Source organism: Oncorhynchus clarkii, chromosome 20 (genome assembly GCF_045791955.1).
Source record: "Oncorhynchus clarkii lewisi isolate Uvic-CL-2024 chromosome 20, UVic_Ocla_1.0, whole genome shotgun sequence".
Taxonomy (NCBI): Eukaryota; Metazoa; Chordata; class Actinopteri; order Salmoniformes; family Salmonidae; genus Oncorhynchus; species Oncorhynchus clarkii.
Genome location: NC_092166.1, coordinates 40,564,791 through 40,581,874, shown reverse-complemented (window position 1 = coordinate 40,581,874; position 17,084 = coordinate 40,564,791). Strand labels below are relative to the sequence as shown.

At 42.4% G+C, this 17,084-nt stretch overlaps 1 protein-coding gene across 1 annotated transcript; it reads right to left on the bottom strand.

The window, feature by feature from the left end:
- Nucleotides 1–106: 106 nt before the first annotated feature.
- Nucleotides 107–15,390, bottom strand: LOC139376354 (cullin-3-like). The gene is made up of 16 exons (XM_071118790.1): nt 15,013–15,390; nt 11,161–11,358; nt 10,781–10,894; nt 9,748–9,908; nt 9,053–9,167; nt 8,313–8,541; nt 5,170–5,315; nt 4,693–4,869; nt 4,176–4,346; nt 2,965–3,072; nt 2,549–2,673; nt 2,297–2,393; nt 2,030–2,164; nt 1,651–1,837; nt 1,256–1,401; nt 107–617 (listed from the first exon to the last, which is right to left on the bottom strand). Exons 1-16 carry the CDS (start codon nt 15,070–15,072, stop codon nt 486–488), a joined length of 2,301 nt encoding a protein of 766 aa, XP_070974891.1. The 5' UTR covers nt 15,073–15,390; the 3' UTR covers nt 107–485.
- Nucleotides 15,391–17,084: the final 1,694 nt, after the last annotated feature.

Below are 17,084 nucleotides of genomic sequence, written 5' to 3'. Positions count from 1 at the left end.
ATTTTGTAGCTAGCCTGAAGGATCAGGCTAAAATTACCATGTTTCAAAGTGGGTAATAAAGCCTCAATATTGAATATTTTTTTATTTATTTTTGTAGCAATCCACATTTGCCGTTTTGTTTTTAATATTTAATTTTTATACAGTATTGAAAACAAAAATAACGTGGTGCATTCACATCTTTCCCAAGGGATTCTTTAAGGTTGATCTCTACAAGGGTAAAACAGTGAAAAGCCTGAAGCTGGAATCCATACATGTTGAAGTTCTCACAGGGAGTAAGAAGAGTAGTGGGCCTGATTTTTAAAATCTACAAGGCTTCATGGATTTTGTTTGTACTTTTTTTGCCATTTACTTTTTTAAATTTTTAGTAAAGGGAGGAGTCTGCTTCCCAGCATTTCTTTTAAAAGGAACTTCCCAGTCCATGCGAACAACAGTCCAAAAAAAACACCCCTCCATCTCTCCTCATCCACAATGCTCCTCTCCTCCACTTATGCAACGTAGGTGTAGACTTTGCGGTCCTCGGGCGTCCGTGCCAAGTATTCTCTCTCTATAAGTCCTTCAATGCGCTTCTTAATGACCACGGGGCTGGGGAGGAACCGGGCCCGCAGCTGCTGGGTTACCTGGGGAGAGAGGAAGTACAACAGCACTATTAGACACTTCACTATCATTTCTCTGGTTCAAAAGATAGGACATTTCAGCACAAACTTCTGAGGAATCATAACATGATTAGTTGGTACTCGTGTTCAACGTTAAAGAATCACCTCGAAGTACTTACTGAAATACTCCAGGATGCAAATTCCACATTCATAATAATGAGCTGAGAAATTAAGTCTAATAATCAACCAAATTGCCTCAACTCCAGATTTTAATAAAAAACGTGGCTCTTCCGCACCTGGCTCTTCCGCACCTGGCTCAGAGTCAAGAGAAGTAAAGCTAAAGACAGAGTTCTCTGCGGGCGGTTTCCCCAGAACAGATTAGGCTTAATCCGGGACTAAACATTTAATGTATATTCTCCATTGAGCTAGTTTTTTAGCCCAGGAAGTTAAGACCACACCCACCTTTGCTACCAAAATGTTAAGACCTTTGTTCTTAGTAACATTTGTGTTGCTGATCATGTCTATTAGTGTTCTGTATTTTGTCATGTTCTATGTTTTGTGAGGACCCCAGGAAGAATAGCTGCTGCTTTTTCAGCTAATGTGGATCAAAATAAAAATCACCACGCCCACCTCTGATACCAGGACCTAAAGGCCACACCCACCTCTGCTACCAGGACGTTATGCTGCATCTTCTTCCTGGACTTCATGATGCGGACGATGGCTGCTTCAATTTCGTGCTTCCTGTCGTCATCTACCTTCTGCCGCGTCTCTTTTCTCTCAGGGTCAGACTCCCCCTGCTTAGCAGCGACTGGAGGGAGGGAGGGAAAGAAATGTTCAGTACAGGTCATCAGGGCAAAGTCAAAGGTCAACATGCCCAGAGGTTAAATGAGGAATAGCTAAGAAGTTGACCCTAACTGTGGCCACAAAAGCCTTTAGCTCCCCAAACCAGAGTGGGAGACCAATGTGATACAGCCGGGTAGTTTTCAGTTTAATCAATTAAATCTCATTAGAATAACAGACAGAATATAGATCAACATCTAAGGCCCATACTACACACCTGTCTGTATTTTGACTCTGTGCAGCTTGGAGGTAAACTGATCGTTGACTGTAAACACGTGGCCGTTCTCGATCTCCTTGGACTTGGGCTCCTTGGTGAGGACGCGCTGGGTGGGCTTCCCACAAGCCAGCGACTGCAGCGCTCGCACCAGCTCCCTCTCCGGGATGTCCGTCTCCTGCTGGATCTCCTACAATGGGGACGGGAGGGAGCAGAAAAGAGAGAGGGGAAGGATGAGAAATAAAAGGGAAGCAGAGTGGAGTAAAACAATATATGGGAGAGGAGGATGAATGGGAGAAGAAATAGAAGATTGCATTTATCTGATTTCTAACACTTCCATGTGATTGAGACTGACAAGCCTATACAAGTGTCTGGCTCTTACCTCGAAGGTGGACTTTTCTCTGTTGTTGAAGAGCATGAGGATGGTCATCTGGAAAGTTGAGACCTGCAGTATGTGTTTCCTGGTGTTCGAGCCTGTCACCTGTGCTCCTCCCACTCCTACCTCCGAACCATCCTCCTGAAGCGGTAGGCAGGTAGAAAGGGAGAGACGAAGAGAAAGTGAGACGGGGTAATAAAAGTTGAGAATTGCCATTGTGCAGTTTAGGAAAGCTAGCCCCTCCATCCATGTGTGGCAGGCAGGGCCCTTTACCTTCTTGATGAGACCGTGAAAGGTGGCATTGAGGTCTGCTGAGCCCATGTGGTGCTGGAGTGTCAACTGTCTGCCGCTGTGTTTGGCCAAGTAGAACCTGAAGGGGGAGGTAAATAACTGGTTACAAACTATACTTTTCATCAGCCAAGGAATTGGTTTATCTAGTAGTTGCATTAAAGAGATGCCTGTAATGCAATTAATTGTATTGTTGTAATTGAAGGTGAAAAACAGCAAAAAGAGAATGAATCCTACCTTCTAAAGACCTCAAAGGCATGTCTGGGGGAGGGGGGGATGGTGCACTTGGGCGTGGCCGACTGCGTGGGCCAATAGCCAGTGGTGAGTACTCTTACTGTGAGGTCGACGCCCCCTAGAGACACCTGTAGGAAACAGCAGACACGGTCACAAAATGAAAACGAAAACCAAGACACAAAAGGAGTCCAGGGTTGCATTTATTAAACATAAACAGGAGAAGATCAGACGCCTTTAATATCAATGTCAGTCTCGCTGATGATGTAAAGAGGAATTGTATGCATCATATCTTAAACCTGTGAACTGTGAGGTGTGTTTTTGAGTGATGCCTGTGTACTACCAGGTGTGAGTGTTTAGAAATGTGTACGATCAGGTGTGTGAGGTGAGCGGAGAGGTATAGTAGTGCAACACCGTCTTACCCCCGTGGACTGTAGGTGTTGTCTGAACTCGTCCATGGTGGTGTTGGAGATGCTCATGTCTCTGAACATCCCTTCCAGTTTAGAGGTGAACTGACAGCCACACTCAGTCTACACAGAGAAGAGACAACATACTGGTTCAGGGATGGGATCAGCACAATACGGACAATCAGGTCAAACAGCTACAAGTCCATTTTAACGCTAAGATAGAAGATTTAAGAACATCCTGAATTCCTGATTAATAATAAAAAGTAACAAGGTAACTTTTATTATTAATTAAGGGGGGGCTGAACACCGATTCAACGTTTTCTGCTGCTCATTAAGAAAAATTAGATTAGGGTCTTGGGGGTGTGGTTCGATGTGGGTGTGTTAGGTTTGCATAGCGTACCCTGGCGGTTACTGGTGTTTGTCCCTCTTGAGACACCGTAGCAACAACATAGCCACGATCACTTCCTCAAAATAGAATTGATCTAAGATAAATCAAGAAATCTGTAATAAATTGACGTTTTTGCAGATGTCTTAGTCAGGCAATTTTACATCTAGCTAAGGTGTTTGGTGCAGAAATTCAAGTAAAAAAAACTAGTCAGTGTACTGAGTATCAGTCTCAACTTCATCATCAGCAAGCTGCCAAACTACCGTAAATAAAAGCACAAGCTACACGCTGTTTGTCAGTGGCCAAAATCACTAGCTATAGCTAGGTTCCATCTCTGGGTTTGTCAATGAAGCTAGCTAATAGTAGCTAGCAGGCAGGCCACAGACCAATCAGCTCATCAAGTCACTGGCAAGTGGCGACATGTAGTTCTTCATAACTTTCTCACTATCTATTACCAGAGTGTCTGTCTGGCAGTGGTTCATAGTGAATCATGTTGTGGTACAAAAGATGCTCACGAATGGGTTTAGAATGTTGGAATATGTGCACATCGTCTCAATTCAAATTCCCAAAACAGTGGCTGATCCTTAGTTACACAAATCTAACAAACTCAGTTTTTGAATATGCTGACTTTATGACCAGAATGATCCTACTTACCCTTCTTAGTCAATTTTGGCACTGGAATAAATGTTTGACTAATATTGATGCCACATACGCCAGTTTCAACCAGAGAAGTTGGTTTTTGCATTCAGTTTCTCTTTAAAATCTAATTCATGAATACAAAATTCATTGGATAAAAAATGTCAATGTAATTGACAGCGGACTTGACTCGCCCTCTCCTCACCTTCAGCTTAGAGATCATGTTCTTCTCAGAGTCGTCAGAGACACTCTTGTTGGTGAGCAGCCTCCGGGCCAGGTGCTGTTTGTAGTACCTCTCAAACACATCCTTCTCCTGCATGAACCGGAAAAGCACCATGGCCTTGTCCAGGATGGACTCCACCTCCTGCTCTGTCAGCTGGAGATCATACCAAAATACAGAGAGGGTTGGGATATGTGCTTGAATAGTTTGAAAATGGCATATTTCTTTTACCTTTTACAGAAAGTACAAAAGCATGTTTTTATGTTATTGATAAAAAAAAGGACGTGGGTTAAGGCAGCAACAGATGCACTTCATGATACCCAAATAGTGCACTGTGTGGTTCTGGCCAGAGCCAGTGCACTGTGTGGTTCTGGCCAGAGCCAGTGTACTGTGTGGTTCTGGCCAGTTCTCCACTGTGTGGAGAATTAGGGTACCACATGAGATTATCCCATTGAAGTGTAGTGACATAAAATGTATAAGATTGAACACTACAGTGACGTACCCCTTTGACTCCCTTCTTGAGCTTGTCGTCGATGAAGAGGGAGAGGTATTCGGGGGAGCGGGAGTTTAGGTTGAGGAAGTACTCAAAGTCTCCGGCGATGGTCTGCTTGAAGAGCCGGTCGTTGTTGAACGACTCCAGCAGGAAGCGGTCGAACCGCGTCTTCAGGTCCAACAGGCCCTATAGGAGGGGGAATCAAATCCAACTTTATTTAAAAGATAAATCACAGCACACGAACATAAACACAGATACTATTAGAGTCAGTGGTTTATGTGTCAACTCTTGGGGATGCCATAAAAGAGTGGTCTGGAACATTAGCTTCAATGCTTATGGGGGTAGTTACTCATTATTTTAAACGCTTTAGATTTTAGACATTTAGTCCTGACTTTTTCCTGATCAGGAAATACTCAGTATCCTGATTTGTTCTGGGTATGTTTTGAATTTGACAATCTTTGATTTTTGAGATTAGGCCCAGTGTACCTGGATGTAGTCGACAGGGTTCTTGCCCTCTCCCTCCTCTGACACCAGAGCCTTGCCCTGCTCCCTCAGGTAGGAGCTCATACACTCACACATTGTCTTCAGGCCGTTAGGCACACGGCTAAACAGCTTGTACATGCAGCCCAGGTCTTGAGAAGTGGAGAGAGCGAGGGAAAGGAAGAAAGAATAGATGGGTTATGAAGGAACTTCATAAATATACAGATCTACACTCAAAATTGCAATGATACATTGTTTAAGCACTGTCAAATATGCACCGTCTGTCTGTCTAACTCGGTGTCTGGCTTTGCCACGGTTACAGCGTTCATTTGTCAGGTGAGAATGCAGAGCTCAAGAGATGCATTTGAAACTAATTAAACTGAACCTGTAAATGAACCTGTAAATCTCCAACTGATTTATTAAGAGTGTTTGAGAGAGTCAACGCATGCCAGATCATGTTCAACATTAAACACTATCTTTTTAAATATGCTGGAAACCAGACAGGTTGATAGTGTTTTAAGACTGGCAACAGCAACAAACCCACTACACTGAATGAGAAGGTGTCCAAACTTAACTGGTACTGTATATTATTTTATTTTTTTGCTGAAACATTGAATTTGGCATTGGTGCCATTAGCCCATAGACATGCATTGAATAACAGATTCACTACAAGGAACAATCAAATTAAAACATCAAAAGACAGTTTATTCAGGCCTCCCGGGTGGCGCAGTGGTTAAGGGCGCTGTACTGCAGCGCCAGCTGTGCCATCAGAGACACTGGATTCACGCCCAGGCTCTGTCGTAACCGGCCGCGACCGGGAGGTCCGTGGAGCGACGCACAATTGGCCTAGCGTTGTCCGGGTTAGGGAGGGCCTGGCCGGTAGGGATGTCCTTGTCTCATCGCGCACCAGCGACTCCTGTGGCGGGCCGGGCGCAGTGCGCGCTAACCAAGGTTGCCAGGTGCACAGTGTTTCCTCCGACACATTGGTGTGGCTGGCTTCCGGGTTGGATGCGCGCTGTGTTAAGAAGCAGTGCGGCTTGGTTGGGTTGTGTATCGGAGGACGCATGACTTTCAACCTTCGTCTCTCCCGAGCCCGTACGGGAGTTGTAGCGATGAGACAAAACAATTAGATACCACAAAATTGGGGAGAAAAAGGGGTAAAAAAAAATATTTAAAAAAGAGTTTGTTCTGACGTGTCGGTCCTATATCTGAGACAAGAAAGATCAGGAAACAATGATTTATGTATTTATACCCTATTTTTAGGCACTAAACTATCTCCATATATACTTCCATTAATTACTGGGGATCTTCAGACAAGCCTTGTGAGAAGACAGATTTTTCAGGATGTCTCATGGTCTGACAAATACCGCTCTAGCTCTGCTAGTATTAGGTTAATTAGATTTCCAGGGCAGTGAAAATGTTTTAAGGTCATAGACCCGTGTTACATTTAGCCCCATTCTCCCCTATGCACTCAGAGAATTGCAGAGCCGTAACGTTTAAAAATAGTGCAGATTCCCCTCTTTTTATCAAATGCCATTAAAACTGCCGTTTTCCCACAACGTCAGAACGCATGTTTCCCTCCCTATGGCGCTCGCAACTTGAATGCGCCTTGAAGAATATTTCTCATATAAAACAAACAAGCCGACCAGGTAAATAGATGAACTATTCTACTATGGGGGTTCCAGTTTAGGAGCGATTTAGACTGATCCAATGAACCATTGCATTTATGTTCAAAAAGTTGTATCAAGTCTGCCCAAATGTGCCTAATTGGTTTATTGATACATTTTCAAATTCATAACAGTGCACTCTCCTCAAACAACAGCATGGTATTATTTCACTGTAATAGCTACTGTAAATTGGACAGTGCAGTTAGCTTAAATTCGTGTTAATCTCTTTCTGCCCATATCAGATATGTCTATGTCCTGAGAAATTCTCACGCTAATCACATTAGCACACGTTAGCTCAACCGTCCCGTGGGGGGTGGGGGGTAAACTTGAATAGATAAACTATTCTACTCATTACTTGTTTTGTTTGCAGATGCTGTAAATGTTGACTTTTCTAGCATCTTCTTTTCTAGTCTCTCTAGTCTCTCTTTCACACACACACGCTAGGCGCTAAGGCTAGATATCATTTTTAAATATAGTTTAGGCTTACATTAGGCCTATATGAACCCTAACTTTGAAGCACATCTCATGAGTAGCAGACCAGTTTCCTTTCTTACCGTGCCAATCAAATTTGCCTAGACCTACTGTCAAGCTAACCGTTTTTTTAGATAGCTATATAACATAACTGAGCATTGTTGTTGGTTATCAAACCAATAATTAGCGACCCGGGATTAGTTTAAAACGGCCCGAGACGTGTTTTGTGAAATTAAATCAAATCAGAGCGAAATCAGGAATAGTATGATTCATATATATTTTCTTCCGGTTTGAAACGTTTTCTTTGCTGTGAAGCTGCAAGCATGCCTGTCACGAAGCTGTGCTCCATGTTCCTCTCGGTCACTCAGAGGCTGCGTGACAGCAAATTTGCAATTACAAAGCCTATGCAGACTGCCTGTGCTCTTGTTTATACCAGGCGATGACTTTGCACGCTCTGCGCACTGCTCCAATATATAACATTTACAAATATAACATCAGGGTCTGCATCCCCGCTCGCCAATTCGGCTGAATTATATATATTTTTAAACTGATGGAGGAATAGATGCGCAGGAAGAGCAGACTGAGAGAAGCAGGTGAGTGATGGTTGGAAGGGGATGCAGCTGGTGGATTACAGCTGCTACAAGTGAGATGCGCATGAATGGGAAGTGTTGGTATCATGACGTTTTGGTACCGTGATACCGTGCAACACCATTGGATAACATGCCTGACTCAATCTTATTAAGATAACCCTCAGCCCAGGGTCCATATTCACAAAGTCTCAGAGTAGGAATGCTGATATAGGATAACTTTTCCCTTTCAGATCATAATGAATAAGATAATATGGACAGGAGAAACTGATCCTAGATCAGAAGTCCTCCATTGAGACGCTTTTTGAAAATGGGCCCAGGTCTCCAGAAATAATTCAACACACATAGTTCTCATTAGTCAGGATTATAACGCAATTCAGTCTTCATCTGATGCCTGTAAAACAAGCATGTCTTCCTTGTTTACCTTCGGTCTTGCCGTTCTTGAGCATGTGGACCAGGCCAGAGTTCTCCATCTCCACGATGGTCTTCATGTGTTTGGAGATGAGCTCCCGTTCAACCACCTTGACAATGGGCTCCTCTGTGGACTTGTCCAGGCAGTGCAGCACCCGCTCTATCTCCTCGTTGATCCTGGCCTCCACCTTCTTGATGTACACACTGGCACTGTTCTCCGCTAGGAACTTCTGGCTCTCCATCTAAAGAGGGGATAGATTAGCAGAGCATGTTTGAGGATCATGATGTTAGGGTTATTCAGCCACTCTTGGAGGACAGAAAGGAAGATGATAGAAGGTATGTGATCAGGGCAGGAAAATCTGATTTTTCTAGGGAATAGGGCAGTTCCCATATAAAATGGCAGATAAATGTCAGAAATGCAGGAAATCACATCCACGGCTATCAAAATGACTAAGCCCACAAAGAATGTAGTCAGTGTGAAAAGGATGCATCATTAGGCCATCAAGATTTGCATGACCACAAACAAAGATATGTCACACCTACATGTTGGAAAATCACTATTTTGGGTTAGGATAGTGCGAAGTGTCACTGACTTAATGAATCTTAATGTTTTGTAAATAGCTTGGTTAAGTTTTTGTTTTGTTTTGTTTTAGCATCCATGACAACATCAAACAATCTCAGCAGATTTGTCCAATCACAATGACAAAATAACAACTCAACATTTTTTTTTTTTTTAAGTGTTGCCCAACCTACCTGGAAGAATTCTGCAGACATTTCTAAGAAGGGGGCCTCAAAGTCTTCCTCGTACACAGTCCTGCCCTCCAGGCCGAGAATCATCAGCATCTGACAGGCGTTCCTGATCGCTCCCCTGTACACACACACACACATTTTTATTTTATTTTTAAAGCGATAACGCTTGACTCAACTACATGAGCAAAAACCATCTGTATAGCACTTTGTGACATAAATACATTTAATTTGATATGGATTGAGTTTTATGAGTTCTTACACAACCACATAGATTCTTCAAAAGAGATCACAACTACAGAGTAAAAACCATATGCCAGAGCGTTCATGGTGTGGGTTTTCATGTATTAGGCTCAGCTGCGTATCTCCCAAGTTGAGAGCATACAAACAAGGTCAGTGCTCTATGAATAGGTTATGCTACTGCCCTTATGATAGGCTTACATATAAAACAGTCAAAGATAAATATGGAGCAGTGTTAGAGCTTAAACCTTACATCACACAGCCAGCCATTGTCACCCAGCACATGACCTTCATACACCAGCCTCACCAAATAGCCACTACCTGATAAACAGTGACAGGACTCTGAGTAGGATCAGCCCCCCCCCAACATACTCATCGTGATCTGTAAGGAAAAACTGATACTCTGACAATTTGTGAATAGAGGGCCAGATCTTTTTGTTAGACCCTGGAAGAGTCCGTACCTATCCACCACCTCTCCCTTCCTCTCGCGTGCGATCATGTCCAGCAGCGTCTGGCGGAGGTGGTCTCGGATGCAGCCGTAGCGCACCACCTGGTCTCTGAAGATGATCAGGCCCAGGTTGTACACATTCTCCACGTTGTTCTGCTGCACGTACACCCGGTCCTGGAGTAGAACACGGAGATAAGTTAGAATGGAACACATTTGACTATTTCATTGTCCTCCAAGGAGAAAGTTATTTGCAGTTAGCCAGAGCTTACTTTACGAAAATTAAAAGTTCAGGCAGGGGGAAGAGATGAAGGAATCAGAAGAATCTCCTGTTTTCTGCTTTGAAAAGCCATATATGATACTGGATAGGCAGGTCAGTTTGGTCACACTAACCAATGCAAATCTATACTCTGCCTGTAATACATGAGAGAAATAGAAGAAATATGCCTGAAACCTCAGTTCTGAGTGAGAGGAAGAGAAACAAAAGAATCCCCTTAGAGAACTCTGCACTCTCAAATGCACCTCCAAGGAGCATGCGCTCTCACAGTAAACACACACCCTCACACAACCACTCACAAGGCCTTACTGCTACAGTAAATCAAGCAGAGTTCTCAAAATGGATAGATAAAACAATAGTAGCTCTTTGTTCTGCCCAGTGCAAACAGCTACTAGAAGGCTGAGCCTGCCCGGTGCCTGGCCACCGACCCGCCATGAGATGTAGAGGTGAGGTCTGCCAGGGTCATGCCATCATAAGAGGAAACTATTATTTACACTTCAAGGAAATACTCTAGACAGCTTTCTAGAAAATCAATAGTACTGATTAGGCCTATCTGAGGTTTTTAACATCTTCAGAATCATTCAGGACTAGAATTCAGGAATTCTGCAGATTCATTCAAATCATGCATATTTTCCAGCATGTCCCTGCTATACAGACCGGGGTTTTCCTTCTTGGCAGGGTTGCTAGGGCACTCCAATTCAGTCTCACAACAAAATGGTCGATCCTTCATGGTGAAATAACCATACGATAAGACAGAAAGCAGGCCACCTACCATGTACATGAGGATGTCTCGGATCATGACCATTGCCGTCTGGTGATCATTCCAAGCTTGATTTAATGTCTGCAGGAAGTTATTGTTTAATGAGTTGAGGACATCTTCTCTTACCTGTGGAAAGACATAAGTATTGATAACGACAGAAGCTATATCTTTGCTGAGACTATGTTGAAGTTGCCCATAGACAATGATCTAAAGTCTTCAATTGTGTGATCTTTCTCGTACATTTTCGCACTTGAAAACCATTCAAAAATAATGAGAAAACTTGATAAGCTACAAGGTGGTCACTTTCATAATACACTTTCATAGCGTATTATGGGAAATGCTTTTCGATAAGATAAATACAGTAGTGCATTGTGGGAAGTGTAGTCATTTACTTTGTTGACGAGGTGCTCGGTGACGACCTCACGCAGGCCTGTGTAGAGCTTCTCGCCGTGTTTGTGCAGCACCATTGTGTAGGCGTTCCTGTAGAGCTCCTCGAAGCTCAGCCCGCTGTTGTTCTTCCTCTGGATCTCCTGGATGGCGTTCTTCAGAAGGTCCCAGATGTTGTTGACATACTTCTCATCCATTGTCATCTAGGGGAAAGATGGCAGTAGGACACAATTGCGAAGAGAAAATTATAACAGAAAAGTTCAACCCTTTTCACGTGTGTCCGTTCATTCTTACAAAGTGTTGTTTCCTCGTGCTGCAAATCTGCACAGATGAGATATTAGTCAATTGTTTCATAAAAAGGTGTTGAAGGCTGTGAATAACAAATCACCCACAAGATGGACCTGCGCTTAAAACTTGACTGACAATAACAGGGGGGGAAAAAAACTGCCCATTTTGACTTCACAGTGACTTAATTGTGGCAGTTGGAGCAAACTTTGTCTGAACACATTTAAAACAAACAATGCCATTCGCCTACAATTAGGGATGTCTGTGTTGCTCATTGGTAGAGAAAGTGAAAGAAATTAAAGGTTTATGCAATAGAACATCAAGTGACTAGGCTGATTGTGGTCAACACATTTGTATTAGGCATTTTGTGTTGTGACTGTACAACAGAAGTTAGATACAAATAGCTTGATATAAGCCTAGGCATTTTTTTGTATTGGAAATGATCAATAGCAGAATGTGCACAGCAGGACGTTAAATATCTGCATTAGCCTACATGAAAATGATAATAAGCGATGACATTATTAATACAGAAATGGTCCATCACTACACCAAAGCAGTGGAGTTGTTATGCTAGCCTGCCCATATAAAAACACATTAATTCAGGAGAGAATGTGTTCGGGAAAAGTGTCATGTCATTTAATAGTTAGGTTGGTGCAGAAGATCTCCAGCCACAACCATACACCTAGAGTCTAGCGCTGGAGGTTGTAACTTTGACTTCATTGTTGGTCTACCAAGAGATGGCTTTCCAACTCACACTGACACATGGGGAGTAATGGGGGGCAAAAAAATGGAGATCAAAGTTTAAAAAGAGAGAGATATTCCATCAAGTCTCTCCTCCACACTGTGTGCCTCCCCTTCAAAAAGTAACTATTATTTGGGGGCAAACAACTGAACAGGATGATCCAACAAGTGCCAAAGGGAAAAACTGCCTAAATAGTACAACAGTTTTTCACAGCAGCTTCTCCCTACTTCTAAACTAGGCCTAATCCTCATGCTCAGTTATTATTCTCAGTGGGGCTGTGGCAGGTTAGTCTGGCTAAAATCTAACTCTTCAAGTCCTCTGAACTTCAGAGTCTGTAATGGCTCTTTGATGTTGTGGTCGAGTGTGGTCACAGCTCTCCCCGCGCTTTAAGTCATGTGGCTCGCGTTAGCCAGGATAGCTGCAGGTACGCAGCCAGGCATATCCCATACCCTGGCTACATGTCCAGGTACACACAGACAGTGTGTGATCACTAAGGTTGCAAAATTCCAGGAACTTTCAATAAATTCCCTGGTTTTCTATAAATCCTGGTTGCATTGTTCCGGATTTCAGGGACTGAGATGGAGTACACTTCTGGCTAAGCCCAGGGCCCTGACTGCAATGTCATTCCTTCACATATGCTGCCAAATTCTGGCATCCAACAATGTGAGGCTCCTCTCAACAACATAAAGACTACTACAGCATATAGCTCTCCATGTTTACCTTTTTCTGCAACATAGCAGGCCTATTTTTAAATATCTATAAATAGTCACCTCCAAAAAACACCTAATAAACTTTGACAAATGGGCAAAGGGAAAATACTATTTGATCACCAAATAAAAGTACTCAGTAAGAGAACCAAACTCCACTCCGTAAGCAACGTTGTACAATGCGTGTCTTGATCAACAGAAGCTGTTGACAAAAAATAACCAAACCACTAAGTAATGTTAGCTAACATTAGTAGTTAGCTGTGCTCCTCGATTAGCTAACGTTAATAACCGTTTCAAAGTAGGCCAAGATAAAGAACGGGTTCTGACAGACAACAGATTAGTGGAAGCTAGCTAGCTAGCAAGTAAAATACTTTACATTTCTGTTGCTGACTAAACTCAACGATTTCCGATGGAGTTGAGTGGTGATTAGTATGCGCGGACAGCAGCTGCAACGTCATGTTTTTACACTGGATTTTATGTGACGTCGGAGCTCCAGTCCGCCCACACTAGTCACCGCTCAACTCCATCATAAATCGTGGAATTGAGTCGGCTACCTTTTCTGCTGCCTTCAGTCTTTTTCGGCTGGGTAGTTAGCTAGCTGCACAGCTAGGGAACAGTCAAGATTTGCACATGGGTGTCCTAGAAGTCTACCATTTTTTAAAGCAATGTACATGTCTAAAGATTACTTTTCAGTATTGCCGGATCCGGAGTGTTCTCACTAGTTAGAAAAACCTAATATTGTGGCGCTGCCCCTTTTTATGACGCTGCTAGCAGCCACGAGTGAGTGCTAGCTAGCCAAGCACCACAACACAAGCATACTATACAACTACTACTGGTGAGTGGAGTTACAAACAGACTATACTAAACAAGTTAAATGTCTTACCTGTGATTAAAATGTTTTCCCACACACACACAGCTACGTGTAGCCTACTTATACACCGATTTACGTCATTTCCCATTTCGAAAGCTTGACAGGACTCTTCTCGCAGGCTCCATGTCCCTATGTTGGAGCATTGTGAACCATAGGTCTTGATTTTTGACCTGGTTATATGTACATTGAACAACAGCAGCTTTTCTGCATGTTTTGTTATTTTGTATTTTTTTTAAAACTACAACTCAGTTGGCTCTTTTACACTGGGGGTCAATGGGAAATAATGTGTTTTCCCCAATTTGTGGGCGTGGTCGAGGGAATTCCTTATTGTGTGAGGAAGAGGAGAAGACTTACTCCGCCCAAAACAAGACCACAGTGAGGAATATTTGTATGGAGGTCAATGCAAGTGTCAAATTTGTCTTGTAATGGTTAGGTTGCTACGAATGCACTGACACGCGGGATTTCAGCAAATTTGGAAAAAGCTACTTTATATTGGTGGGTCCACTGTCAATATAATAGATAATCTGGCTCTGTTCAAGGCAATTCTGAAATGTTCGACTTATAAAATCGTTGTAGAAAGATGAGGCCCGAGTTTCACTCTTGGATAGTACGTTAACTTTAACTCGGAGTTCCGAGTTTCCAACTTGTCATGAATGCACCATATCTATCATCGCAAACTGGCTACCTATCTTAACAACTAACGTTAGCTCAGGCTGAATGATAATCAAAACAACCTTCGCTAGCTACATTTTAAGTGACATTTCTCGAGTTAGCTAGTTACTAAGACTGGCGAACTTGGTAGGCTAGCTAGCTATGTAGCCAAGTTATGTATGGTTAACCTGGCAACTTGTTTGCTAGGTATCGTTAGATAGTTGACATACTGTAGGTTAGTTAGCCAGCTAGCCATGTAGGTAGCCAGTTAGCTATGTTAATCGGATAACTAGTTAAGTTAGCTAGCTGGCTGACAGGTCTGTCAGCATCACTGCACGTTAACGTAAACTAGTAGCTAGTTAGTGGATATTTTCCAGTTTGCACAAATAGCTAACATAACTCGATCGACTCAATGCTTATCAGGCTAGCTAGCAAGCCAACGGGCGATTATTAATCAACGAAATAGTACGTTTAGCTAGTTGTTAGCTGACAGTGAAACGCATTTGCTCAGTTAGTCTGGCCTATCTTTCGCATCAAACAGCTAGCAAGTGACAACCCCGGTAGTCGCGTCTCAGCGTACCCGGCCAATAACGTTACTTACAGGAAAGGCTCTTATCCTCATCTTGGTGTCTTTCTTGACGCCGCCTTTGAGGTTGGACATGATTAGTTAGTACCTCCGTCGTCTCTAAGTTAACATGAAATACTATTTTAGGCTGCAACAGGGAGGCCTTCAAATGCAAAGTGGTAAAGATCTCCCTCGACCTTCCCCTTGGGTTTGGGTCCGTCTCTCTGCGCTGTTGTTGTCACACTTCTCTCAAAATTTGCCTAGCTTCTCTTGCAGTGATGGCGGACAACAATCTTCTACTGCGCAGTGTTAACGGCGCACCGAAATCACGCGAGATTAACTGTCGAAAAATAAAGATACAGAACGTTCATCCTCCTCATTCAGCAAGTTTGAACTATGTCCAATTTATGAACTATGTCCAATTTATGAACTATGTCCAATTATAAACTGGGTGGGTTGAGCCCTGAATGCTGATTGGCTGACAGACATGATATATCAGACCATATACCATGGGTATGACAAAACATGTATTTTTACTGCTCTAATTATGTTGGTAAGTACTTTATAATAGCAATATAATAGGCACCTCGTGGGTTTGTGATATATGGCCAATATCAGTGTTGTAAAAATACATGTTTTGGGGTATCTGTTCTTTACTATTTTTATTATTGACAACTTTTACTTTTACTCCACTACTTTCCTGAAGAAAATCATGTACTTTTAACATTTTCCCTGACACCCAAAAGTATTCGTTGCATTTCAAATGCTTAGCAGGACAGGAAAATGATCCAAGTCACACACATCAAGAGAACATCCCTGGTCATCCCTTCTGCCTCTTATCTTGGCAGACTCAATAAACACAAATGCTTTGTTTGTAAATGTTGTCTGAGTGTTGAAGTGTGCCCCTGGCCATCCGTTAAAAAAAAAGGGGGGGGGGGGGGGGGGGGGGGGGGTAGGAAATAAAGAAAATTGTGCCATCTGATTTGCTTAATATAAGGAATGTGAAATGATTATACTTTTACTTTTGATACTTGAGTATATCTTAGCAAGTGCATTTACTTTTGATACTTAAGCATATTTAAAACCAAACACTTTTAGACTTTTACTCAAGTAGTATTTTACTAGGTGACTTTCACTTTTCCTTGAGTCATTTTCTATTAAGGTATCTTTACTTTTACTCAAGTATGACAATTAGGTACTTTTCCACCACTGGCCAATATACCACGGCTAAGGGCCGTGTCCAGACACTCCGCGGTGCATCATTCATAAGAACAGCCCTTATCCGTGGTATATTGGCCATATATCACACCCCCTTGGGCCTTTTTGCTTAATTATAATAGGTTCTCACTGTAAAATATCAGATTTAACTAGTATTGACAATTTATGTTTAAATACAGTCTATGAAATTCATATCCTATTGCATTTCAGCAAATAGTCAAAATTGGAGGTGTCATTGATTGGTTTAATATGACAAAAATGTGCACATTTAAAAATATAGCATTCTTCGCACTCACTTGCTACTTAACTACAATCCCTTATTGAGTAGTCAGTGCCCATGCACTGTCTACTATGATGAGATGGCCAATAGGCTACTGTCTCAATCACATAACCAATCTACTGTTTTGTTGCATTTAAGTAGGCTACCAGTGTGCATGTACCATGCATATGCCTACATACAAGACACTGTGCTAATGTAAACTGAGGGGTATTGTGATATTCTTAGAGCTAATAGTATGACAGTGTAGGATCTGTAGTTTCTGTCCATGTTTCCCATGGGACCCTAAACCAGGATTGGTGAGTAACTGATTACATGTAATCCAACTACAAAAAAACAAACTATAATCAGTTACTTACCAGCTAAAATATTTTGCTTAGAGAAAGGCACAATCTGTTTCTGTAGAAAGCCAACTTTAAATCTTAGCTTCTTAACCAGCTCATCTAGATGTTTTTTAAACATCAAATCCATATCAATCAAAATGTTGTTGTTGTCATGTGGTGTTGCTACCATGCTGTATGTTCATGTGTTGCTGCCATGTTGTTGTCATGTGGTGTTGCTACCATGCTGTATGTTCATGTGTTGCTGCCATGTTGCTACCATGCTGTATGTT